This window comes from Coffea arabica, chromosome 2e (assembly GCF_036785885.1).
Source record: "Coffea arabica cultivar ET-39 chromosome 2e, Coffea Arabica ET-39 HiFi, whole genome shotgun sequence".
NCBI lineage: Eukaryota > Viridiplantae > Streptophyta > Magnoliopsida > Gentianales > Rubiaceae > Coffea > Coffea arabica.
The window spans coordinates 5,043,896-5,070,336 of NC_092313.1; the positions used below are offsets into that span (position 1 = coordinate 5,043,896).

At 37.1% G+C, this 26,441-nt stretch overlaps 3 protein-coding genes and 1 long non-coding RNA gene across 9 annotated transcripts; 2 read left to right on the forward strand and 2 right to left on the reverse strand.

The window, feature by feature from the left end:
• Positions 1-233: 233 nt before the first annotated feature.
• LOC140003857 (uncharacterized) lies at positions 234-6,256 on the reverse strand. 4 transcript variants are annotated; one of them, XM_072078348.1, is made up of 11 exons: positions 5,762-6,253; positions 5,098-5,140; positions 4,848-4,901; positions 4,484-4,547; positions 3,457-3,513; positions 3,093-3,199; positions 2,957-2,995; positions 2,139-2,227; positions 1,919-1,997; positions 1,483-1,530; positions 234-740 (listed from the first exon to the last, which is right to left on the reverse strand). In XM_072078348.1, exons 1-11 carry the CDS (start codon positions 5,989-5,991, stop codon positions 651-653), a joined length of 900 nt encoding a protein of 299 aa, XP_071934449.1. In that variant the 5' UTR covers positions 5,992-6,253; the 3' UTR covers positions 234-650. The 4 variants fall into 4 exon arrangements, with proteins under 4 accessions (XP_071934449.1, XP_071934450.1, XP_071934451.1 ...); XM_072078349.1 differs by having other exon boundaries at positions 234-663; positions 5,762-6,250; XM_072078350.1 differs by lacking the exon at positions 1,919-1,997 and having other exon boundaries at positions 5,762-6,256.
• A 1,083-nt stretch (positions 6,257-7,339) lies between these two features.
• LOC140036532 (DEAD-box ATP-dependent RNA helicase 18-like) lies at positions 7,340-12,938 on the forward strand. 3 transcript variants are annotated; one of them, XM_072078353.1, is made up of 12 exons: positions 7,343-7,714; positions 8,143-8,379; positions 8,897-9,157; positions 9,274-9,353; positions 9,454-9,559; positions 9,703-9,816; positions 9,910-10,008; positions 10,116-10,205; positions 10,931-11,037; positions 11,112-11,255; positions 11,742-12,156; positions 12,505-12,938. In XM_072078353.1, exons 1-11 carry the CDS (start codon positions 7,445-7,447, stop codon positions 12,007-12,009), a joined length of 1,776 nt encoding a protein of 591 aa, XP_071934454.1. In that variant the 5' UTR covers positions 7,343-7,444; the 3' UTR covers positions 12,010-12,156; positions 12,505-12,938. The 3 variants fall into 3 exon arrangements, with proteins under 3 accessions (XP_071934456.1, XP_071934454.1, XP_071934455.1); XM_072078354.1 differs by having other exon boundaries at positions 12,604-12,938; XM_072078355.1 differs by lacking the exon at positions 8,143-8,379 and having other exon boundaries at positions 7,340-7,714.
• An 814-nt stretch (positions 12,939-13,752) lies between these two features.
• On the reverse strand, positions 13,753-14,898 carry LOC140036534 (uncharacterized). The gene is made up of 2 exons (XR_011840112.1): positions 14,718-14,898; positions 13,753-14,606 (listed from the first exon to the last, which is right to left on the reverse strand). It is a non-coding gene; the product is annotated as an uncharacterized lncRNA (long non-coding RNA).
• Positions 14,899-15,667: 769 nt separating this feature from the next.
• Positions 15,668-24,466, forward strand: LOC140036533 (cytosolic endo-beta-N-acetylglucosaminidase 1-like). The gene is made up of 11 exons (XM_072078356.1): positions 15,668-16,366; positions 17,676-17,813; positions 18,370-18,479; positions 18,583-18,694; positions 18,780-18,887; positions 20,001-20,113; positions 20,966-21,047; positions 21,224-21,304; positions 21,834-21,889; positions 22,270-22,405; positions 23,011-24,466. The coding sequence occupies exons 1-11, from the start codon at positions 15,824-15,826 to the stop codon at positions 23,809-23,811; spliced, it is 2,280 nt and encodes a 759-aa protein (XP_071934457.1). The 5' UTR covers positions 15,668-15,823; the 3' UTR covers positions 23,812-24,466.
• Positions 24,467-26,441: the final 1,975 nt, after the last annotated feature.

Genomic DNA, 26,441 nt, shown 5'->3' on the forward strand with positions numbered 1-26,441 from the left:
GTTTTATATGTAATAATTTGATAGAAAGAAAAATCATTAAGATAAGATTAATTGTTTTTTAAATCAATATAATTAAGATATAATTAGTTATTTTTTAAAGTTATTTTAAAATTAGAGATAATTTTTAAACATATAATATAAACCAAAGAAGATTTAATATGGGTATAACTCAAGTGACCCATAACCCATTAATTTTCTTTAATTAGACATGCTACGTAGGAGTGAAAAATAACTGTGATTAAAATAGCTATTTCATATATATATATATATATATGTGCGTGTGTAAATTAAACAGAATTAACAATTATAAAGAACCTATAAAGAAAGGATAACAAACTCATTCCCAAGAACCTATAAAGAACAACAGAACAAGCCTCCCAGCCGCTTCCAAAATGTCTCCCTGGAATGGGTTCAGGCTTGGAGAATTTTGAAGAGATTCAGAACGTCAGATTTCCAAAAATTGCTTTGAACAGCTTTCATAAACGTCCAAAAACTACGATCATCGGCCCATTGTAGAATCTCGTACAAAAAAAAATGTCAGAAGTTGATGTACGTTCAAACCTCGGATATTACTCTCATTGTTCAAAAATTGACCGGAGAATAGGAGCTCCTATAACCTTGAGAAGGTCCTCTAAATCTCCGGACCAAAGCTACAAAAAAACTCTGCAAATCCAGAGAAAGACAGAGAGTAGATGTTTAGATATTTCCAGTAGAGACTCAAAGCCATGAGAGACCATCTTCTGTGAGAAAAGACAGGAAATATAAGAAAGGGGGAAGGTTTCCTACCATGGAAGACAGGAAGAATAAACATGAAAAAAAAGGGAGGGAAAGACGCATCAATTGAAAGATGAAAACTAATCACAACTATACATTGTCAGAAAATGATAATGCTGTCTATAACCAGTAACTTGACACATTATAATCTAAGTCACAAAATATTTAAAAAAATAAAAACCCAAAGAACTGAAAACCAAATATTATTAGTATCCCGTTTAAGTTACAAGTTCATCAGACACAATTCAAAAAATTGCTTATGTAGAACTTCAACAACCTTATCATATGATCTTCTACTTAAGCTCAAGTTTGAGATCTGAGGCTTTCTATGTTCAACTTTGACAAGGCAAATTAATATGTAATAATACACCGTACGTTTAACAATCAGAATAGCAATGTCTAGTAGTTTGGAGCAGCATGTTTTCAGAGTTGATAACATAGCCAAGCAGCCAAAAACTCTACTGCAAAAAAGTGTCTTAAGAACAAAAACAGAAGAAAAGGACCATTACGATACAGGTAGACCTATGCTGATTCCTACGATCCTAATCCCTCTAAATGTCACAATCCCTAATTTACCGTATAGAAGGAGAAAGGTTAAATAGTAACTTAGAATCTAGGAGGGAAATCAAGTGCAAAAATTACTGAAAATAGAAAAATACCACTTTGCTTTCACTTCTAGCAAAAGTTATTATAACAGTAAGCAACTACCTGAACTTTGTGTGGTACAGTTGCCCAAAATTCCAGGTTCGGAATTGCCTGAAAGTTGCAGGAGGAGACCATTAAAGTTTGTTTTGGTAAGTAGGAACATTAAAGTTGATTCAACAGAAACAATCTGGGCAAGACGAATACAAGTTGCTCAGCATTCATGCTATACACCCAAGGTTGTCAGTGAAAAGTCAATCTCACACTATATAACTATATCTCATGCATGCAATCAAGGATGGTAGGGAAAAGGGCAAAGGGGCCTTAACAGGGCGTACTGTGAAGATTAACATGGCTTAAATAGCGGAGACAGATAACGCTTAGTCAAATTGAAACATGAACCCTCAATAATTTAATAGTGCTACATTGCTAGGAAAAGCACCAGGTAGTAATCATTCAAAATCATTCAAAGAACAAGAACTGAAAGCCGACTAGTACTCACATCTATTCCATGAATGTTCAAGAAGAAATATCGATAAACAACACCAGCCAGCAGGTAAGCCCCGAATAGGCATAAGATTCTGAGAACAAAATCATTTAGTGAACAAAGATGTTTCTGGAACCCACAAGGAATCGCATCTTACCTCTCACAGCCCAAATAAAATAAAAATAAAGGCAAGGCATAATAAACAGGGGAAAATCTGAAGTGGCTATATACTTACATAACTAAAAAAGTACCAAACCAACCCCATCCACTTCCATGTGAGGATATCACCTTAGCACACCCAGCAGGATGCCTTAGTTGAGTAACCTGTCAATAAGACTAGAGCTTAAACAAGAAAGCAGCAAACGGTGCACTTGGAAGTCTGACTTATCCTTCAATAAAGAATCTAAATGCAGAAAATAAACCTAAAACATGTTTAAATTCTTAATTAAACAAGGTCAAGAGAGGATAGGACGCAAATCTAGCAGTACTTGCAGTTTTCTCTATCCAGATATACCAAGGTAAGACCAAAGCTACAGGAAAAGCCCTCATACCATGGTTGTCCTTTTATGTGGAGTAAAAAACACATGCACAAATAAGATGTCATTAGATAATGACAATCAAGAACGCAATCAATCCTAAAATTAGTCATATAAGAGGAGAAATTTGCTTTCTGTTGAAATTCATTCAGCATTCTTTGCCATTTTACCAAAACATGAAGACCAGTCTTTGACCTGTCATTTCTCTTCATGCTTTCGAGCAACATGAAACACTTCATTCACATTCGGCAGGAAGATCAGTGAAGAAGCTACATGCTGTATAGCCAAACGTATCACAGAAGAAAGAATAACTGGGGGAGAGAATGTATCTGGTCATTTTCAGTTCACAATACAGCTAAAGCCATAATGTTTTTTTTTTTAACTTTTCAATCTATGTAGGTGCCTGTGCCTGTAAACAAACTTAAAAAACCCAAAATATATAGTTTTACAAGTAAAATAGCACAAAGTGCTAACTCTATACTCAAAATCGAAGTGATTCCTCAATGTAAGCACTCACATAGTCACATGTTCCAACTTTTTCAAGCATCCGAGGGCCCTGAAAAACAGAACATACTTAGCATCGGAAGACTGTTTATTAACAAAGCATGGAAAATGTATTTCAAAAACAGAAAAGCAAGGAAAAAAGCCCTCACTTCAACTCCATTATAATCACAGATAACAGACACAGAGACTGAACAGTTCAGTTTTGGCTGGCTGTTTGACATCTTAACAACGACACCCATGTGTGGCTTTTTGTTATCTGCCTCATAAAATTAAGCAAACAACAGATGAAAACATTAGTCAAATAGAGCTCACAAAAACAATCTATATGAAGCACCTTGGCAGGCCAAATCCACGTGAAAATGAAGAAACATAACATATGCAGTATCAAAGTAGCAGCAATTGTCAATTCATCTAAAACCTCATCTCAAGCAAGCTCCCTAATTAGATATTAACACCATCTACTTTTTGAAATGAAAGAACATTTGCTTAAAATCACAGGAAGAACAAAGTTACCTATAAGATACACAATTGTGCTTGATAGACGTCCAACAGAATTACAAATGGGATAACCTACAACACCACATAAGATCTATCAGCATTGCAGGAGAAGAGGACCCGCTGCCTTTATTAGGTACATAAACGTTCTCCATTGTATTCTAATCAAGAATGGGCATATATTGAAATGAAAGCCACTTTTTAAGATCTGAAATATGAACTGAACACATAGGAATCTAACAAGACAAAAGAAGATTACATTTTCTTCTGAAAGCCAGAGACTGACCATCCAAGCATCTCAGTTTCAGTCATACCCAGTAATATATATTTCCTCCCAAAGAAGGGTATCAAGATACCTATTCCATCCCAAAGGCAACAATCTAGCACCCTTTTAGTGCAAGGTTTTGAAATAAACTTGTGTAACAAATTTAACAATAGGAATATATATTTTATGTAGATTAACCAAATGGCTCCCGAAACCAAACCTGTATGCAAGATGTTACTTGTCAAGTATGGAATTACTTCATTTAAATGGCTCCAAAGTATCTCTTTAGTATTTCACTGTTTGCACTCTTTACTGAATGGAGACTCATGTAACAAGTGCCTCCCTATCCTTTCAGTATCTTAATCCTCTCTTTTTGTTGTTCCTTTCTTTTTCCTTAGGTCCTCGTACCTTTTCTCTTGGGGCCAAAGCAAAAAAGGCAACAGAGCTTACCAAGAAAGATGGAAAATAACCAGATGGAGAACAACAACAAGAGAAAAGGGAACACAATCCCAATTAAAAAAGGAAACAGAACCATATCTAAATTTGGTTGATCCATGGCATAGCAAGTCTTTGGTTGTAATTCATTTTGCTGCAAGTTGTATCGTTTCACTATTTACAGGGCAACGGATCATACTCTTTAACAGCAATATCCCCACCCCCTGGGCCCCCCTCCCAAAAGCCACACGCGTGCCAAAGCTGATGCTAACAAGGCTCTAAATCAAGTAAACTGGCCAAATTAAACATATTTCAATGAAGATTACTGTGAAATGCATTATTCACCTTGAATGATATTTGCGGCCAGCGCACTACAACCCATGCCACAGCGTGACGGACCACCACAGTCCTACAATAGTAGATACCAATCATGTCATTCAGATTTTCATCTAGGTGGAGGAGGAACAATATAAGAATTATGACAAAGTTTAGCTGAATGTTAGACAAGACTCCATAATTTTCTGACATAAAGCAAAATAAACACAATGATTTTAATGGGTTCACAGCATCAGCCAAGTATATATCTTATGTAAGAATCCATCAGATATTCTACAAGATACAGGAGTAAATCTATGAAACAGTTACTGACTTTCAATTATTTTATCCTCTCATTTACAGGATGGGCAGGTGCAACTTCAGAAAAACTCACCATGCAGTCAATACAAGTAGGAGGATCATGGTTGAAAAGCATTACATCACACAGCTGCAAAATTGAAAAAGACAGAAAGACATGTCAACACAACACAAAAGTAAACGAATGAAAAAGAGGAAAAAATTGCAGTCTCTTGCTGTTCTTAGCAAGTTAGGCCAGTCATGCTTTTACGGTACTTTCAATTAAAGGCTCAATCTAATACGTGAAAAGGAAATACTGAAGTACAATGCAACCTGATAGAGCCAACCTGAAACCAAAGCACTGTCTCATTAACTGCCACCTTGTAAAACCTATCAGCCATATATCAAAATAATAATTTGTATTACAAACAAAACAGATTAAACTCAAACTTGAATTGAAGACTCTCCATCAAAGTTTATTTGAGAAACATTTATTACTCATTAACTAAGTAAAAACATTCCCAGGTTAACACTGCTTTTAGGAAGTGAAAACCGCCCAAGACAAGGTCAGTGGATACTTAGCTCCAGCATTACATGTCCTTGAGTTGCCTGACTGATTTGGCACAGTTGGACTAGACATTTCCCACCAAAGTTTCTTTCCTTATTAGTTGAATGAACAAAGTTCCCCAAGCTCAACTTGATGGCATCATCAGCATAAAGCTTGTGGTCTTTTTTCTTTATATGAACCCCACGCCCTCTCTCCCCATCCCCCCCACCCCACCACCACAAAAACCAAAAAAAAAATCCTAAAAGGAACATTCATTATCTTTTTTAGAAAGAAAAAGAGACAATAGCAGCGAAATCGGTAAAACAGAAAGTGCAAATGGACCCGATAACAATGCCAATAAGGACATTAGTTATACTCACAAAAATATTTAAAAAAATCTCAAAAAGAAAGAATTTAATATACGAGAGTTAAAAAAAGAGGTGGTGGGGTGCTAAAGAAAATACCCATCTTCGCTGAGGACGCCGTGGGGAAATTTACGAAGTGGGGAAGCTAAGCTATAGTTGTAGAGCCTGTTATGGTCCCTGTAGCTGAACTCGCAAATAGCAAACACCGAGTTGAAGCTGAGTCTGTGTAAAATCGTTGCTATGAAAAGCAAAGGAATAAAAATGGGTGACCGATTGCGAAAATTGGTGGGATCCATCGTCCCTGTTCCGACAATTTGCATGTCCAACATATCCCGCAATTGGTTTGAGGGTTGGGTCGGGCAGCTTCAGCTTCTACTTTGTTACTGCTATCCTATCAATCATTGCAAAGTATCAATCGGCCACCGAATTGGAGGATTTGGGTGAAGAAGTTGATTACAAGGAGCTGAAGAAGAAATGTCCTTCATGGATTTACAGAAAGAACTCTGGTCCGGTGACGACGTCGTCGTAAGCGTTGGACAACGCACAACTGGCCAGGGTGGGCCCGGAAGTTTGTTTAGGAAAAAGCAATCTTGTCCTGTTGTACTCCACGTAATGTAATTAAAACCGAATCTATGCTTGTTCTAAGGACTTAATTAGCACAAATTATTGCAAAAAAAAAAAATAATAACTGATGATTTTAACATAGGCTTCGATAATGGAAATGGTTATTGGAATTTCCATTGAAATATTTATTTTACTGGACATCGTATTTATTTTGGTAAATCTCAAGCCATTGTTTATTAGTGAGATTAAAGTAAAATACGAACATGCATGTCTATTGGTATCAGGATGAAAAAAAAACAAAAGATAAGCAGCACCAATTTTGTTTGCTAAATATTACAGTAAAGGTTAATTTACGTAGTAGTGCTGTATACTTTTAGTTTTTTGTTTTCTAAAGTATTAAAAACTTGATCAACTAAATTCTTTTGGCAAAAATAAGCTTGCATCAAGGCCACTTCATTCAGTAACGTTGCATCCTTCAATATTTCTATAGGCGCCTACTTTATAATCTTCCATGTTTAATTCAAGGAAAAATTATTTAAAATATCACTCATATTTTATCAAATAAATTTTTTTATCTTTTATTTTTTAAATAATAAATTTATATCCCTTCGATAAAATTTAATTCCAACTTGAGTTTTCAACCATTTTTTAACTTGAAATCACCACGTACCTATATGCAATCATTTTTTATGTATAAAAGGTTAGATACCACTTTTTTAGTGGTAAAAATGAATATGAATTGGTTCGGATCTCAATTTTTTAGTGGTAATAAATGAATATAATTCTAGTCATATTTAACTTTTTCAGGGACAAAAATAAATATGAATTAAGTCTTTTTTTTAAAAAAATTACAAATGAGATCTAACTTTTCTTGCAACTAAACAATGATTACGTATAAATCACGTGATGAATTTAGAGTAAAAAATAATTGAAGAACTAAAAATTACCAATTTGATTTCGAGAACTATTTTAAATGTGAATAATGCGAAATTTTATTTAGCAAAACTTAAGAGATGTTTTGAATTACTTTTTCCTTAAATAAACCCACAAACTTGAATAACACATTCTAACAATGCTTTTACCGATGATAAGCAAGTTTACAACTCTGAGTTAAGTTGACAAAAGTCAAAAGCGGAGGGTTTAGGAAGGGTTTCATAAACTCGATGTCCTTCCTTCCGTGATACAGACACAAACCATTCGAGAGCCACCGCAAAAACAATGGCGTCCGCCCAAGGTTCCAACCCAAACAGAGCCTTAACCGACACTCGGTTCTCCGACCTCAAACCCCCACTCTCCCAGGCCGTTCTTGATGCCCTTACTAAATCCGGTTTTGATTTCTGTACGCCGGTTCAGGCCGCCACTATACCCTTGCTCTGCAGCTACAAAGACGTTGCCGTGGACGCCGCCACCGGTTCCGGCAAAACCCTTGCATTCCTCGTTCCTCTCGTCGAGATTCTCCGCCGCTCCTCTTCCCCCAAACCTCATCAGGTCATCCTCTGCTCCATACCATTCTCATCTAGCTGCTAATCCAATGTTTTTTTGTTTATTTTGTTGCTTGTTCCTGGAATTTGACAAACTAGAATTACTTGTGCTTCTAAATTCTTTTCTTTTTTTTCCCCTCTTGAAGTGAATAGCTTCTGGGAGTTGTAAAACTGCCTAATTTAGCCACTTAAACTGAAATCTGCTGCTCAATTAATGCATTTTGTAATTGCCTCACTTTTATCGGTTAGATTTTGCTATTAGTGTGACGGCAGCTGAATCGGTCACTATTCGCAGGGTTCTTTTCTTCCATACTTAGCATGTTTTTCAGATTCATTTGTGTGTGTATACGGTGCATCAAATTTTTAAATGGAAGATTTATCAGGAGTTCTGTTTTTTTGGTTCTATTTTGACGCTAAAGTTTGAAATGCGGACAGGTACTTGGTCTAATCATATCACCTACGAGGGAATTGTCATCGCAAATATACCATGTTGCACAGCCATTCATCTCCACGTTGTCAAATGTAAAGTCTGTGCTTCTTGTCGGAGGGGTAGAAGTAAAATCGGACGTGAGGAAATTAGAAGAAGAGGGTGCAAATTTATTGATTGGCACTCCTGGCAGGCTCTTTGACATAATGGAGCGTATGGACTTGTTGGATTTTCGGAACCTTGAGGTGTTTAATTGGATTCCTCTTTATAAACACTTGTATATGGGCTGGTAATTCTGATTATATATAGTTTTTCTGAAAGTCAAGACCATGGTACTCTGAAAGTCGAGGCCAGCAATATTTCTTTCTGAACTAGACTATAAAACACCTTGAAACACATTTTCTTGATGTAATTTGTAAGCCACAAATTTATACTCAGTATCCACTTTTATGTGATTTTGTACACGAATATTTCCAAAAAGGATATGCTTTATTTATTTTTGTTAAAAAAAAAGGATAGGCTAATTTTACTTAGTGGAATTCCTTTCCCAATTAGGAAAAATGGGAGCTTATGGCCTCTGGACAGTGCCTGATCTCATAATTCCTGCCCTCGTCTTTCATAGGATGTCTGAGGTTTTGGACTAGAATAGGATTTATTCTAATATAATCACCACTTTGTTTGTTGGCCATAGTTAAAGTGTATACATGAATATGCTTGGTCCTTTGTCGATTCTTACTAGCACAAATATGTTCTCTTCTCCAGATTCTCATTTTGGATGAGGCTGACAGGCTGTTGGATATGGGATTCCAGAAGCAGATAAATGCCATCATATCACGCTTACCAAAGCTTCGTAGAACTGGTCTTTTTTCAGCTACTCAAACTGAAGCTGTTGAAGAGCTTTCCAAGGCAGGATTAAGAAATCCTGTGAGGGTTGAGGTTCAAGCAGAAATGAAAATTCTAGATAATCCAACATTCTCCCAACAACAGGCACCATCAAAAACACCTTCTGGCCTTCACATTGAGGTGGATTGAACATCTCTACTGTTGCTGAGATCAAGGCATCTGATCTATTTATATGTATGATATGCTTAAATAATGCTTTCTGGGCAGCGCATTAACTTATTTTTTCCCTTCTGCAGTATCTGGAGTGCGAAGCAGATAAGAAACCATCGCAGCTTGTTCAACTTCTTGCTCAGAACATGTCTAAGAAGATTATAATGTGAGCTTTGAATTTTATTTCTCGTATATGTGAAAGATTATCATAATCATGCTGTATTTCTATTAGAAGATGGTCTACATAAAGATGCATAATCTTGCAGTTATTTTATGACCTGTGCTTGTGTGGATTACTGGGGAGTTGTTCTTCCTCAAATATCTGCTCTAAAGCGTTTATCTATAATCTCACTTCATGGAAAGATGAAGCAGGTAACTGTTTTGACCTTGTCATGAATAGGTGAAACCTATGAGCAGCATTCTCTAAATGTGTTTCCATGATAATATGCATTTTATACACACACACACACACACATAATATATATTTATTTATTTATGGGGTATGGTTGCTGTAGACTGCAAGGGAAAAAGCATTGGCTTCATTCACATCTCTGGCAAGTGGCATCCTTCTATGCACCGATGTAGCTGCACGTGGTCTTGACATTCCTGGAGTTGATTGCATAGTACAGGTAACGTAATGGTAGTTAATTGGTACTATTATTACTTTCGTATCGTATGCTGATAGTTACTGGAGAAGTTGACTGCTTCTGTTTTATATGCAGTATGACCCCCCTCAGGATCCAAATGTGTTTATACATAGAGTAGGACGAACAGCTAGGTTGGGACGGCAAGGAAATGCTATTGTGTTTTTGTTACCAAAGGTTTGGCATTTGTTGTATGACTTGTATGTCTTGTTTATGCTTTCTGCAGAACATCATTTATGAAGTGCTTTATAGTTGAATGCTTTCTTTCCTGTATGTTTGAACAGGAGGAAGCATATGTTGAGTTCCTTCGATTAAGGAGGGTTCCACTTGAAGAGAGAAAAAGCCCAGATGATGTTTGTGATATTGTCCCACAGGTTGTTCATGAACTTATGTTTGAATCTTATTCTTTTCATTTCTGCATTTTTGGCCTTTATACTGGCTACATAAGGACCACCCCCTTCCTTTTCTACATGTATGCATGTATTGCTGGAGAGAGTGGATTTTTTTTTTTGGGGGGTCGAAGGAGGTAATTGTGTGAGGCTATTTTGTGCTAGTTATCTATGCAAATGCCTCGTACAAAAAGGCTTGTGTCTGGAAAACCTTATGTAGAGTTTCTGCTTGATTTCTCCTTTACTTTAAAGTTTCTTCTCTCTATGTTAGTTTACATAGGTGTGGGTATATGCGTGTGCATGTGTACCTCTTTGCTGAATCCTGGTACCACCAATGATATGGCTTTGGTGTAGGAGAGGAAAATGAGGAGGAGCCAAGTGGAGCATTTAGTTAATCATCTAATGAAGTGTAAATTATGACAAAAACATACATTTCCCTGCTTTTCAGATTTCCTTTTATGATGCTAGCGACATCTAACTATTTAATTTTCCAGCATCTGATGTCTTCAAATATGACTCAATTTCTGGTTTACATATTTATTGATTCTTGGCCAATACTAATCCTTGCTTTGGTGCCATGAGTAACAGTGAGCTGCAGCTTAAACATAACTTTGATCTGTTTGGTGGAAAATACCTCACCATTAATTCTGTATCTCAGATACACTTTGCCTTATGGTGTCAATAAAATGATTGGAATTGCACTTTTGCAGATAAGATCAGCTGCAAAAAAGGATCGTGATGTCATGGAAAAAGGGCTTAGAGCTTTTGTTTCCTACATCCGTGCATACAAAGAGCATCACTGCTCCTATATATTCAGGCTAGTGAATTTTATGGTATACGCTCAATATGAATCTTGTTTTTTCTTGAGACACTCATTGTTCCTTGCTGCAGGTGGAAAGAACTTGAGATTGGGAAATTGGGCATGGGTTATGGCTTATTGCAGCTCCCTGCAATGCCTGACCTGAAGCATCACAATCTTTCTACTGAGGGTTTTACACCACTTGAAGATATAAGCATTGATGAGATCAAGTACAAGTAAGAATCTTCTCAAAGTTTTCAGCTTACTTCATAGGATTTGACACACTTGCAATTGGTTAATCATTTTGCTCTTTTAGTTCTGGAATTTCCCTTTAGCTTTGGGATTTTCCTTTTTTTTTTTTTTGGGGGGGGTGGGGGGATGTGAAATGTCAGCTTAACCTAGTCCTCCCAATGGAGTCAAGAACTGTATATTTGGGTCTGCCACCCATTTGTGGTTTTATTTGCCTTATCTCGTCAATGAGAGTTGGATCCTTTTGAGGCATCAACAACTTGAATATGCTATTTATCAACACACATTGAGAACTTTAGGATGCTACTCTATGAGTGTTCTAGTGAAATTTGTTGTTGCATTTACTTGGTTGATGCTAAATATTAAGCTTAGTATCCTGAATCATTCAAACAAGAATGAGCATGCTAATCGTCCCACTGGACTCTCCTTTTTAGTATACAGTGCACTAGATAATCAGTAAATCCATTATGCAGGGATAAATCTCGTGAGAAACAAAGAAAGAAGAATTTGCAGGCAAAAAAAGCAGCTGAACCACAACAGAAGGTACAGAAGCCAAAAGCAGCCTCAACCACTACAGCCACTTTAATGAGGAAGAAAACGGCCAGGCAAAGACGGGCTGTTCAATCAGTTGAGGATGATGACGAGATGGCACAGGAATACCGCTTATTGAAAAAGCTAAAAAGGGGTACTATAAATGAAAGTGAATATGCGAAATTGACTGGAACTGAAGATTTGCTTTGAGACTGCTTGAAGCCTGTCCTACTGGTAGAATATCAGCCAGCGGCGAATGGGAGCACCTTAAATAAGCATTAAGGTAGAAAGAAGTACAAGTTTCCTTGATATGCTCGTTGCACTTGCTGAGGCATCAAGAAGTCTACAGCGAGGAAGGTAAGACTAGTTTCCCAGGATTAGGAGGTCCTCACATTGTATAGCTTCCGTTCTGTTATCATGCATCATTTATTTCTACATATTTTTCTTTTTGTATTTTAGGTATTATTTCCGTATATCATTATTATGAAATGTTTTTTTGTTGTCAAAAACATGTCAATCGGTTTCTGCTTGAGAGAAAATTGATGATATCTCATGCATCCTTGTGAAGTCCTCGTGTTAGAACAGTGTGTATTTGTAAATAAATTTGATTTGATAATTATGGTTTGCCAACGTTGGGAGTGTTTATATTTGTTTGCTTAACTATTTATTAATACTCAAACCGGTATTGTTTTTTCATTCTTGTAGATTGTAGTCGCGGAATCAACAATGTCTGGCACGCCATATACTCGAGTACCTTTTGGCATTCTGACGATACCTTGTTTACACTCGTCTAAACTATTGCAGGAGCATCTAGCAGAAAAAGTAAGCTGAAGAAGGTAGGGCAGATTCTCCCAATGTCAGGGAGCTTAGTCAACTCTGCAACAAGGCATTATTGAAGAACCATTTTTGGGTGCAGGTGTACACTGATAGTCCAAAGAAATAGGCAGAGCATATTGCCATTGTAGCGTTGTATCTAATCTGTACAAATAATAGATTTTATTCGTCTCTGGGGACTTGAGGTCAGGCAGTGGGGTTGGAAGTTAGAAGATGGAGTAAGCAATCTGTGATAATTGATGAAGTAATTCGTAGCGTTTTTTTCCCCATATTCGTCATAAAGGAGCATTTATTCTTTCTTGGCATATGGTTTATTTACTTTGGGCAGGTCTGAGAGCAATTCTAGACTGTTCTTTCTTTCATCTCACACGAAAACCAGAACTGAGAGTGAAGCAAAATACACAAGGCAATCCATGAAAGATATAGGAAATGACAGAAATATGCTTCTGAAACTGGATCAACGAATGGGTTCGTTCCTTGTCTATTGAATGTGAAACGCAAAGCTAAGCTATTCTAAAATTCATTTCGATTTGTTTTCTTCGGACTAATTTGTTCATATTGAACAATCTACCTTGAAAACCAAAAAAATTCAAAAACTTGTACCGAAATTCCAGAGTTACAATAATATGTGAGAAAGAAAGGAAATACTAAAAGGAAAGGAAAGAACACCAATGAAAAAGGAAAAAAAAATGAGAGAGAGGAAGTGATTTTTTTTATCTTATTTGGATTAAGGCTCCATTTGGAATTGCAGTCATTTATACAAAAAAAAAAAAACTCTGACTCAAGTGCTTTTTAAATTATCAAGAACTAAGATCCTTAAATTACGGAAAATACAGACAATCTAGAAATTTTTTAGTGCTTAAAAGCACCTTTTTTTTTTATAAATGCATCGCAATTGAGAAATCATCTTCGTCCTCTAATAGAGCCTTGATGACTGCTACAACATCTCCCTCAACAATTACATGAGAAAATTAATAGACACACCAGTCAGAAAATTACCTTCGTCATCTCCGATTACCACACCTATTAGCCTCAGTAAAATCATGAAGCAAATTCAGAGAGAAAGAAGTAATGGACAAAGGATTACGACCCAAACTATGAAAGAGTTTTCTATATCTATTTTCCCAAATAAGCCCCCAAAATTATACCAACTTTTTCCATAGGATCTGAATTTAAATGCACCAACATGTCCTGCATCCACAGGGAACTACAGTATGTTTGGAAAGGAGTTTATTTAAAATAATTATTGTAATATTTTTTATGATGCGATATATGAAAGATAAAAATATGATTAAAAAAATACAAAAAAAGTGTTAAAAATATATTTGTGATATAATCAAGTAATTTTAATATAAATAATGAGTACCCAAACGCACCCCATTTTCCATTTTCCATTTTCTAGTCAATATGTATAAATGACAGAAGATAAAAAGCATAAGGAAAAAACTTGTGTAGACTAGGTCTACAACCCCATTTGTACTTGTAGACGAGTGGTATAAAATATGCCACTCCGTGTATATTTTTGGTTCTCTCTCCCCAATGCGTCACCCCTCGCCCGTCTCTCCCAAAGGCCCCACTGGGGCTGCCACCACTGGACGGAGATGGACGGTCCGCTAGACTCTCAATCAGCAGTATTCCTCGCAAAACTGCCTTTCCTCTCCTAAACCTCCTTCACTATCCAGCAGCGGCGTCAGTAAAGATGGATTCACAATCACAACTGTCTGATGACTCTTTTCTCACGTACTCCCTCCTAATATTAAACCCCAAATTCCTCATTAGAAAATTCTTCCCGGACATTAAAATCATTCAATAGATCCATATATTCATAGTCTTGTTTTCCGAGAAAACCCTCGTCGGCGACTACCAAATCACTTTGTTCCTCTGGACTAGCGGTCATTTGCATCTCCATTGAACTACCCGCTGCCACTTGATTCTTCATCTCCTCCGTGTCTTCTTCCCCTCTCACAGAAGACCTAAGTTTCAAAAATATTTTTTAAAGCTACATCGAGAAACCCAAATGTATACCGCAAACTTACAAGACAAATTCAATCAGCTATTAAAGAAAAACATTTGGGCTTTGGTACCTTGGAGGATGTTGAGTGGGGATTAAAGCAAAAACAAATCATAACCTGGACGTGGTGTTTTGTTGCCACCCAATTCTGATGTGTAGTACTACTAGTATTTGGGAAAGACCAGAAAGAAAGAGGAAAAAGAAAACCACAAAAACGAAAAGGAAGGGGGGAGGGAGGGAGGGAGGGGAGGAGAATTGAGAGATCGGATTCTGGTAAAGCCACTGTCCACGGTTAAGCTAAAGCGGAAGAGAATTGAAGCCGAGCAATGAACAGGACTAGAATTCTACTAGTATCTGCTAGTTTTTGTTCTTATTGATGACATGGCAAATTGTGTACCGCAGGGTCTATAGGCGGGCACTTCTTTCTTTTCCCCTTTTTTTCCTTTCCTCTTCTTCTCCTTCCTTCTTCCCTAGTGAGCGACTGTCATCGCCGACATTGCCGCCAACCACTGGCGACAAAAACCTTTTTTCCTCTCTCTCTCTCTCCTTCCTCCCTGGTCACGATTAGATCTGGTTGCGCTGGGGTGGGGGAGGAGATGGCGGGGGAAGGAGAGGAGAGGGAAAGTGGAAAGGAAAGGGAAAAAAAAAATTAAAAGAGGGAGGCGTCGTCACTGATGCCAGCAGAGATGGTGGTGAGTTGAGGTGAGGAAGGAAGAAGAAGAAAGGAAAAAAGAGTCGTGGTTTTGTGCGTTTTTGAATATTTTGAAATATATATTTAAAAATTTTTGAGAAATTAAACTTCGCAGAAAAAAATCCTTTGCCAAACAACTATGTACAGTTTCAGATTTGATTGATCCACTGGGACCATGGGTGATGGCGGGAGAGTGTAACTGATGATGTCTTTTGGGATGACGAAGCTGCTTCAATCAAGCGTACACGTGAAACACGAAATTCTATGGAAAGACCGGGATCCAAGTCAAATTCTACCACCAATCATCGAATGGCCCCTGTAATTCCCAGGTCATCCCCCAGTGGAAAAATTTACATCGCCGTCGCTCCTACGCCAAGAAAAATAAAAAATAAAAAATAAATTTATTCCCAGTCCCCCCAGTTCCAAGACTCCACTAATGGATCGCATAGTACTAGTAGTAATTTACCACCTCCTCCTCCACTCCCCCGATGCTTCTTCGCCTTCGCGCCTATTTAACTCCAACTCTCCGTCGCTTCTGGTATCGCCACCGCCACACTCTCAGCTATCTCAAATCCTTTCTAGACCCTCTCCTCTCCATCATCTCTATTATAATGGATTCAAATCCAGTAACGGAGGACGCTCCTCAAATTCAATCCGTTCCAAACTCCGATCCTCCGCCGTTTGATCCGAAAGAACCTGCAATTCCAATCTCCTACCCTCTCAAAACGCTGGAAGAGCTCCAGTCCAGGTCCTACTTCCACTCCTTCCATTTCCCCTTCAATAAGTCCAGAGTGAAGCTGCAGCAGCAGCAGTCTTCGGCTGCCGCCTTGCCGCAACGGCGGAGGATGCTGGTGTGTCATGACATGGAGGGAGGCTACGCGGATGATAAGTGGGTACAAGGAGGGAATAATGCTGATGCCTATGCTATCTGGCATTGGTATTTGATGGATGTTTTTGTTTACTTTTCTCATTATTTGGTTACTCTGCCTCCTCCTTGCTGGACCAATACTGCTCACAAGCATGGTGTCAAGGTACTTTGAGTTCATTTCTTTCTCCTTTCTTCTTGAGTGGAGTATGGATAGAGAGTGGCAGCCTAGTAGCTGCTACTTTTCATCTTTAATTGCTTCTCTAAGGATAGAACTTTACTTCGTCGTAGGGAAAATAAAATCGTTCAAGATATCCCCACATTTCGCGAAGTAAATTTTTGGGTCATTCATTTATAAAATATTAATTTTACATCTTTTACAAATTTAATTTAACAAAATTTAGTCCCAATACTACAAGTTTTCAATCACTTAATTACTACGTAGCTTACATTCAATCACTTTTATGTATAAAAAAAGGTCAGCTCAAACTCTTTTCAATGGCAAATAAACATGGATTGGATTAGATTTCACATTTTTAGGACGGAAAATGAACATGATTTGGGTCAGATGCTATTTTTTTGGACAAAAATAAATATAGATTACATCATTTGTTTAATTACAAATGAAATCTAAAAACTTTTTTACCCCTGCAAAGAGTTTTAGATTCAGGATAAAAAATGATGGAAAACTTAAGTTGAGTCTAAATTTTACCGACTTGAATTGATTTTATTTGGGACATAAAGTTACTATGTTAAATATCAAGGACAAAAAAATTCATTTAAAAAATGTCATGTCAGAAACGTTTTAAATGATTTTTTCTTTATTTTTAGTTTTTCAGAAGCTAGCAAGTGGAGTAATTCTGAAAGAGATGGAAATGATTTTCATTTTTCTTTTTAAAAAAAAAAACTTTCGTGTTCTTTCAAAATGATATGAAAGAAAATGACCAAAGTTAACTGATTTTTTTTTTTTTAAACGACATGATGCTGTCACTTTGTCTTTCACCTCGTGCGGGTTCCACAAACATTTTCCGAAAGTTACACTATATGTTTTTCTGTAAGAAAATGTCTGTAAGGGTCTTAGAGCACACCTTATACATTGTTGTTGACATTGCTCGAAATAATCCGACAATTGTTAGCGCAAGCAACTCTATCTTTTTCAAATTGTTGATACATAACTACATATTTTTACCAACAAAAATACGTAGAGATTCATGCATGTACATGTATACCCTCTTTATATTGGAGTTTTTTTTTTCTTTTTGGGTACATTTACTTGCAAAATGGCTTTGGAATTTGTACAAAGACTTCCTAAACTTTATTAAAAGGTAATAGTAATTAATATTAATTCTAATTGCAACGTGCCAGGCTTCCCCTTTTGAGTCTTGATGGACAAAAGTAGCTGGTTCAGAAAAATGTTGTGTGTGATTTGGTTGTTTTTGCTGTCCTTTTACTGATTCTTGGTAATGGAATTTAAGGTTCTAGGAACGTTCATCATGGAGTGGAAGGAAGGGAGAATTATGGCTAACAAACTGCTGTCCACAAAGGAGTCTGCTCAAATGTATGCCGAGCTCTTGACTGAGCTTGCTGTTGCTCTGGGCTTTGATGGATGGCTGGTGTGTATCTGCAGGCAATTTAAATGTTTAGTCATTGACGTGTTTGATGCTCATTAATCAGCGGCACAAGTCAGAGATGACAGATGCTCATTTTGCCAATGACCTTTTTCCTTTTCTTACATTCTCTTCTCTCCTTTTCCAGAGAGATTGCTTAATGTTCCAAGAGAGCCGCATTGAGATTAACTGTCTTAGATTAATTTGAGGAAATATATGAAAGAGAAAAGTCAGGTGCATCCACTGGGCAACATATATCGTAAAAAAATTAAAAGTATATCTATATACTGTTATCTGAACTCATTTTGTCATTGGAAGTTTTGAAATATTGTGTAGCGTGAACTTGAGAAACAATATTATGTCAGATTTTTTCTTATTTCTTTTCATTGTATACTAGATAGTTGTATACACATCAAGTGACGTTTCATGGTAAAAGAAACTCTTTTAGTTACTCTATTTGATGACATTTTTTGATAAGCTAGGGGCAGAAGACATCGTTCCTGAAGTTATTTCTTTGAACAACTGCCAGAGGTTGGATCACTCCATTTTCTCATATTTTCAGATTAATATGGAGGTTGAGTTGGATGTGGGACAAATCCCAAATCTGAAAGAGTTTGTCAGCCATTTAACCCAGACCATGCACTCGTCACTACCTACATCTTTAGTCATATGGTGGGTGTTACGAAATTTATCATTTACATTTCACAGTACTGTCTCTACTTTTACTTCTTAGCAACGTGGTGAAATACGATTTTAACAACTGTACTTTTTTCAGGTATGACAGTGTTACTATTAATGGTGACCTTGACTGGCAAAATCAGTTGAATGACATGAATAAACCTTTCTTTGATTTATGTGATGGCATACTTGTAAACTATACATGGAAGGTATTCTCTTTACCCCCTGGAACTTCAATTCAATTTATAACAGTTTTTTAGTTTTCTGGTAAATATACTCTTCTTTACCAAGCAGGAAACTTATCCTAAGGAATCCGCTTCAGTTGCTAGTGATAGACGTTTTGATGTCTATATGGGAATTGATGTCTTTGGGAGGAACACATATGGTGGTGGAGAGTGGACGGTATGTTACTAATCCTAATCTATGCAATAAATGGAAATATGTTGCATTTTCTCTTATCTGCATTTTGATGTATGATATATTCCAACAAAATTCTGGCAAAGTAGAAGAGCTACATAACCCTTTTGTTTTTAGCTCAAGTGTGATTTCATATATTTTAGTGTAGATGTAGTTGGAAGGTAAATTTCTTGGAAGTCTCCTTTGCAGAGAATGCTCTGTATAAAAAAAGGGGAAAAATCTATGCAATATGGAGATAAAAGATAATGTTAGACTGTTACAATACTTTCATGGTCTCCCACACCAACTTTATAGACACACAATTTTTAGTCTATAATTGTTATTTAAAAATGGCTAATTAAAGATTATCTTTTTAATAGCTTTTGTCAAAATTAGCAACCTTTTCTGTCTAGATCATCCTTTAACTTCCCTGTTAGTTCATCCTATTTGCAGGATTTTATACTTCTGTGTGCCTCCAATTTTCATGATGTTTTTGTTCCAAAAATTGTTTATTCCAGGACGATGGTAAGCTGTATCAAAGTCATGGTACTTCCTAAAATACCCCAATTATTGGGCTGACATAGGCGAGATACAGAATGTGGGTGGTAGCTAAATGATCTTGCATTTTGTTGCCAAAGTATTCCTCCCCCCCCCCCCGGGCGCATCACTAAATTTTGGATTGTTGTTCTCCAAGCGATCTTACGTAAGCACATGAAGCCTCTAGGTCAAATATTAACCAATTAAAAGAGGGGGGGTGAGCTTCTTGGTTTATGGATCTTCTTTTAGATTTTTTTCCCTTAATTCCTATAGTTTCTCATCAACATTTTGTATCTTTTCATACCAGTTCATAGGTTTTATGCCTGTGCTGATGTGGACAGAAGTGCTCTTAATGAAATAAACATTAACACTTTCAGAATTTCTGTTTTGTCTTTAGCATGAATATTAATTATTGAATTGTGGAATAGTGTGTTTAGTTACTTTGTCAATCTTTAGACATGTTCTAGCTGACAATTTGACATAATAATTATGAAAATTCCCTTCTAGAGGCTGATTTAAGATCTGTAATCATCACCTTTGGAAGGAGGTTCTTATGCATCTGATTGATAACTGTTTGCACAGACAAATGTTGCACTTGATGTGATAAAGAATGATGATGTGTCAGCAGCAATTTTTGCTCCTGGGTGGGTCTATGAGACCAAGCAACCACCTGATTTTCAAACTGCTCAAAATCGGTAGGTAATTGCTTCCTGTCTAGTTGTAATTGATCTACTTCTTTTTTGGGTATTCATTGATGGTGCTCCGGAAATTTTTCCTCTGTGCCTTATAATACTCTCCAGCTAGAAAAAAGAAGCTATGAAAGTGATTTGTGAAACAATAAATTGTTCGGAATAGTTTAAACACAGCTACGAGGTTATCTAAATGATATATGAATTGGAACCTACAAGAGGAAGAAATATTACATTTGTAATCTTTGAACTTGCTTAAAGTATCTTTCAAATGTACGACTCAATTATCTAAGAAAGATTCTAGAGTTTAAATGGCCTTTAGGATGTAAGCCTCATTGGTAATATTTTCAAAGGTTTATTTGTTGTAATATCCATGGCAAGTAATTTTGGGTAGTTCAGTGCTTTTATAAAATCTAAGCTGATCTATGTCAACTCAGTTTCTTGCAAATAGCTCGCTAGCAACAAAATTTTCATACAAAATGCTTCTGTTTTTTGAAACTATGCCATGTTGTTGAATCCTCGAAGTCTGATTCATTTGATGTTTCATTGATCTGGTTACATGCATGCTTTCCTCGTCGCTTCTTTTGTTTTGCTTATTTACTTACTGAACTCAGAGAGTTGTTACATTGAAGTTATGCTTTCTTTGGCATATCTGTTTACAATGATCATTATTAACTGTCTATGGTAGGATATGAGATTTAAACCAATTGCTTTCTCAAAAATGGGTTGAGTACCGTATATAAGAGTTCTTATTAATACTGTTTTTAGGAGACACGTTTAAGTACTTGGATGTATATGTGCTGCCTTTGTTCTCTATTACTTATAATCAACTTCTGCATAATATCATTGTTTCTGCAGATGGTGGGGGCTCGTTGAGCAATCTTGGGGAATTTCATTGAAATACCCCCAAGCACTTCCATTCTACTCAAATTTTGACCAGGTATTGATTAAGCAAGTCTACATCTTCTATTCCTTTTCATTCTTCTTTAAGATCAGTTTGCCTTATCCTGTACACGCAAGGGTTTATTGGTTTGTCACTTGGCTCCTGCATATCATAACAATGCTTATGAGAAAAAATCTGCTGCTTAAATACGACTCATGCAAGTCCTTGTACAGGGTCATGGCCACCATAAATCAGTTGATGGAGCACAAGTATCAGGCACTCCTTGGAATAACATTTCTTCCCAAAGCTTCCAAGTATGCTTCCACTCATCGTGTTTTTTCTTTTAATGCCTTTTCCGAGTATCCATATGATGCTACCAGATGGAGGTACCTAATCTATTGAATAGTCGAGCAAATAAACATACTATTACAGATTTTGTATGTCGTTTTATCCATTAACCTTGTGCTAGAAGAGATGCTACAAGTTGTTAAGGTTTACATAGTACTAGAATGGATCAATTTCAGAATCTTTGCTCTATATTTGTCATCTGGTGAAACTAAACCACTAGTTATGTAGTGCCTTTACTTTTACCATCTAAAAGATCTTGACCAGTTAAACAGGCTTGTGTGTGTGGTTGAGTTGCTGATGGGAGGAAGAGGGGAGTGTTGAATTCATGCTATTGATTATCGTTTGCATGTTATCCAAACTTTAAGCGCTGAATGTGATACAATTAACAAGGGTGATCCATTATATGCACTAAGCTGTTCTGAACCACATTCCGTTCTATGGTGGCATTATTATTTGCTTCTTTTTTTCCGCTAAACTCATTTTCTCATGTCACAGCCCTTTCTCAAGTTCTCTGGAGATTCTGCATCAGATACCATCCAAGTCTCCGTCGAGTAAGTTTTGCAGTGACATAAGCATGTCACTTTCGAAAAGGATGACATTTGTTTTACTCCCATTATAATTTATTTTTCCTTCGATGCGTGCCTTCTACTTGTTATCCCATAAGCTAAAAAATTATTGCTCTAAATAAGAAGAACCATTTTGAGTTCCACGGACCTTATAATCACAATTTATGTTTGGTTTCGTAAAGGAAGACTTCATCTTTTACTTCCACTATCATTCTTTCTTTAATTCAATGTGATTGCTCCTTAGTTTTTAGATATGCTTTTATTTGTTTCCAAAGAGCTGAAAATAGAAAATATTATTGTCTATAATGTTTTGACAAGACAACAGTATCTTACTTGGTGTTGAATATATATTTTGGAAATGGTAGTTTTAAGGAAGCATCTTACAGTGGAGGAGGGAATATCACATTTAAAGGAACTCTTGATGGTGATGCTTATTTTAAGGCAAGGCTCTTCCAAGGGGAGCTCATTTTGGGAGATTTACCAGTTCACTTTACATACTCTGTAAGCTATTTAATTTGTATGCAAGTTTCTTATAAAGCATTTGAACTATTTATCCGGTGCAATTTGATTTGTCAAGCCTAATCGTTCAAGTAATAGATTTTTTTTTATAAATGATGGAACACCAATCATATGAGTCTAGGTTTTTATCACATTCCTAGAACATAAAACCCCCAGGGGCTATAAGATGAAGGTTCACAAATTTTGGTATACATATTCTTTGGCTAAGTGGGCTTGCAAATAGATACTGAAAATTCGACAAAGAATGAGTATTCAGTATATCTATCTACTTCTAGCTACTATTATAAGAGTTACTTTGAATTCACATAAAGTAACGGTGGAAATTGGAAAACATGAAATGACCAGGGGGAGTAATGATAGGTATAATTAAACTTTGAAATGGACCAAAACCTTAATACTTTAGCTACTTCCATTTGGAAAAATGTGGACCTCATGGAACTTCTCTAAATTTGATTAGTTTAGACTGATAAGGTTATGAAATTGTTTGATGACATCAAAAGCAGGCAATTTCTTCTGAGTTTATATGTATATCCTGGATATGGAATTCTATGCTGTCAATTTGCTTGTTGAATGTATCACTTTTTCAGGTGAAATCAAATGACAGCTCTCTTCTAGGACTTTTGCTTGAGTTCTCATCTGCCATGAAAGACAAAAAATCCATACTTCTTGCATCCTGGAGAAACACTTTGCTTACGATGAACCGTTTCTCAAGCCAATTTAGTTCTGTGATAATGCCACGTCGGGTTACGAATGCGGAGGCAGCACCAGAATGGATCGTGCAGGAAAGTAGCATTGCAATGGGCGGTTACACGCTAACAGAAATTCATGCTGTATGCTACATGGCAACGCCTCTAGTCACTGGCTCTCAACTGGAACCAGATGGTCCCAATTCATCGCTTGCTCTTAGTCAATCCGAGTATTCTGCTGTACTTGGGCATCTAAATGTCCATATGCCTTCACAGAACTCAGATTTCCCACCATCTGCCTCTTGGACTGTTGGAGGTGTATACATAAAATGGAGTTCAGGTTCTGAAGGGTCCAAGAAACTTAGTGTCAAGCTAATGTGGCAATTGAAAGATGGGAAAGACTCTGCATTCCCTATGTTTAATATTTATGTCCAGAAACTGGTGGATCCCAAGCTAACTGACAAAATGCTTGCTGAAGTGGCAGAGTTTCTTGGTGTTGCAGAAGTGGAAGCATTTTACATTTCTGACCTCATTCTGCCTTCTGCTACTTCAAGCCTCAAATTTATAATTCAGGTCTGCAATTTTGATGGGGCCAGCCAAAAGCTAGAAGATTCTCCTTTTCTAGATTTGCAGGTGATGCGACTGCCAAAAACGAGATCCGAGCTGAACTGTGATTCTGCCGAGCTAGCTGGTAGGGGGTAGGGTGGCCGTGCCGACCTGTAAGCAAAGATGCGGCGGGGCTGGTTCCCCGGAGCAACTCCGACGATCAAGTCAATAAAAGCTTGGAATCGAAGTGAGTATGTGTTCCAAAGAAATAGCGTACCTAGCACCTTCACAATGCGTTGTATTTATAGAGTCGGAGGTAGTAGTTTCCTAGCAGGACAAGGAGCCTTCCATAGCGGGACTCCTTCTAGGGTTCCGCTAACTAGTTCCGATGAGTTCGGGCGGCGCGACCCACCAGGCCCATTCATTCTCAGCTCGGTCAACCTGGTGGGCTGCCATATGACTATCCCGAGCTGACCATCGAGACGGGTCAGCTCTTCTCTGCCGAACTGACATTAGAAGGAGACGGCCTGACAAGTGCAAGGCAGAATTGACGTGAATGTGGGACCCACTACAGCAGGTTCCAGGTTCTTAATCTACTTTATTTTAAGGCCGAGCTCGAGCATGAGGTTTAGTCATTTCAATTTACAAGGGTAGAAAAGGGACGCTCATTCGCTTAAGTTGCTATTTGCCTGTATCGTTTCAAGAATAGGATGAATAAATATTTTTTCTTCTTCTTTTGGTTAGGAACATGTTATGGTGATTTTCTTCGAGAATAAGCAGCACAAGGTGAAATATAGCATTAGATGACAAACTATGAGTCTGTTTCGATAGTGGATTATTTGCATAAATTTATTTTACTTACATCATAAACATACTTTTTAATTACCTTTTCATCTCGTATATATTATATCAAAAAAATGTTACAATTTTTTTAAAATAAAAATATCTCAAGTAATCTACCAGAGTTAAGTATGAACATGTGCCGCTTCTTGTTAACAGACGGTGAACGTTATTCTCATTCGCATGGCTTTTCAAAGCTTAATTAATATATTTAAGGAGGCCAATGCCCAGAGCCTCTTTGGTTCTTTTTTTTTTGGCAAACCTAGCATAGATTTTTTATTTAATAAATATAAAACAGTCACCTGACCTCCATAAGCACACCCGCCAAAAACAGGAACGGCAAGTGAGAAATAGAAGAGAAACCAAAAGAATAGAATCGGAGATTAGACAACCAAAACTACCTCCATTAGGAAGCATTATCTTCCTCGAGCCCACAAAAAAAGAAAAGAAAGGGTTTCCTGTTAGTCGGACGTCGATGGGTAAATTCAAATTGGAGGGCACCCACTTGTCTTCCTATATACTTCTTCTGTACTTTTGAGCATTCTGCTTGAAAATGTTTTCCTGATTGACTATCTTATAGCTTCTAAAAGGGTCCATCTACCGCCACTCAATTTGGAAGTTTCATGCATTTAACCCGATTCAGTCACATTTGTACTCTATTATGCTGTTGTTAGTATCAAAGTTCCGCCTTACTGACCCCACTTCAATCAGAAAGCTACTCTTGTCACGGACTTAGCAGGGCTCCCATCCTCGTCCTGTTCGATCAATGTGTCCAGGTAACCTTTTCATTTTTTTTTTTTTTGGTTTTGTTTTTTGTGGTGATTAAATGGAGGTAAATGTAAAATGTCCATATATTATCCTCATTGCAACGAAATAATCGATTTAATGTTGATATCCACACATCTTGTAGTATAAATGCCAAGATTGCTTGTCATCTATTGCTTGTAGCATACTAATGTGATTTTTGCTTTTTAACCCCTCTTTACTTCTTTTTCATTTTTAATTGTCAGCGGAATTTCAACATTAAATCTGACATCGGAGATACCATAAGATCTTTTGAAATCACCCAGACTAATTCTTTGCGGCTGAACAGAGTCCACCCTTAGGATGCCAGCGCATTAAATTCTAGAAGAATCGAACCGTGATCGATGCTGTAAAAATAGACTACACGACCACGACCAGGTAAGCTGCGCTGCTATAAGATCTCTCTACTTGCGATTTGGCTAACTCCAATGAAATGATTAGATTCACTTGATCAATCAAAAGATAGGAAGAGGCCGAAATATTCATGCGTTGCTTTAGTTTTGAGAGCCAAGTAGACCTAAAATCCTGTCGAGCAACGATTAGATATCTCATAAGTGGAAGCGTGGATGATACTAAATGACAAATCGAGGTTAAGATCATGGTACCATGTAAAAAGAACTCCAGTAGTCTCAAAAATTTTTTGTATTGCTTTCTTTTTGCGCCCCCCCAACCCAAAAAAAAAAAAAAAAAAAAAAAGAACGCTTTCTTAAAAGAAGCGACCAGTGAAGGAAAAGTGGAGTTAATGGAGAGGATAGAAAACTTTCCAGTTTGACTTGCGCACACTTTCCACATCGAAATCGATCAAAAGCAACTGAAGAGTCCCTTTTCTATTAGAGACCCATATCTGATCCTTGTTGTTTTCTCATCCAGAGCCGAGAGACCCATATCTGATCTTTGTTGTTTTCCCATCTAGTGCCGAGAGAAGCAAAGAACGTTATGACTGGACTTTTTTTTTTTCCCCATTAAATGAGGTATAGGTTTATAGAAACATGCGACAAAGCAATCTTAGATTTAGAGAACACGTGACCTCCTTGCCTACCCCACTCCTAACCTAAGAGAATTCCCACAAGATCATGAGCATTTTCTTGCACTTGCGAGATGTTCTCCAATATATGAGAAGCTCTTCTTTTTCTTTTTCTTTT

Coding starts and splice junctions, on each gene's coding strand:
- LOC140036533 (XM_072078356.1), top strand. CDS start 15,824: ATGCTTCTTCGCCTTCGCGCCTATTTAACTCCAACTCTCCGTCGCTTC. Junction 16,367..17,675: donor CTCACAAGCATGGTGTCAAG/GTACTTTGAGTT, acceptor ATGGAATTTAAG/GTTCTAGGAACGTTCATCAT. Junction 21,048..21,223: donor TCTACTCAAATTTTGACCAG/GTATTGATTAAG, acceptor GTCCTTGTACAG/GGTCATGGCCACCATAAATC.
- LOC140003857 (XM_072078348.1), bottom strand. CDS start 5,991: ATGTTGGACATGCAAATTGTCGGAACAGGGACGATGGATCCCACCAAT. Junction 3,200..3,456: donor CACAATTGTGTATCTTATAG/GTAACTTTGTTC, acceptor TTTATGAGGCAG/ATAACAAAAAGCCACACATG. Junction 2,228..2,956: donor AAGTTGGAACATGTGACTAT/GTGAGTGCTTAC, acceptor TCTTATTGACAG/GTTACTCAACTAAGGCATCC.
- LOC140036532 (XM_072078353.1), top strand. CDS start 7,445: ATGGCGTCCGCCCAAGGTTCCAACCCAAACAGAGCCTTAACCGACACT. Junction 10,206..10,930: donor TTTGTGATATTGTCCCACAG/GTTGTTCATGAA, acceptor GCACTTTTGCAG/ATAAGATCAGCTGCAAAAAA. Junction 11,038..11,111: donor CACTGCTCCTATATATTCAG/GCTAGTGAATTT, acceptor TCCTTGCTGCAG/GTGGAAAGAACTTGAGATTG.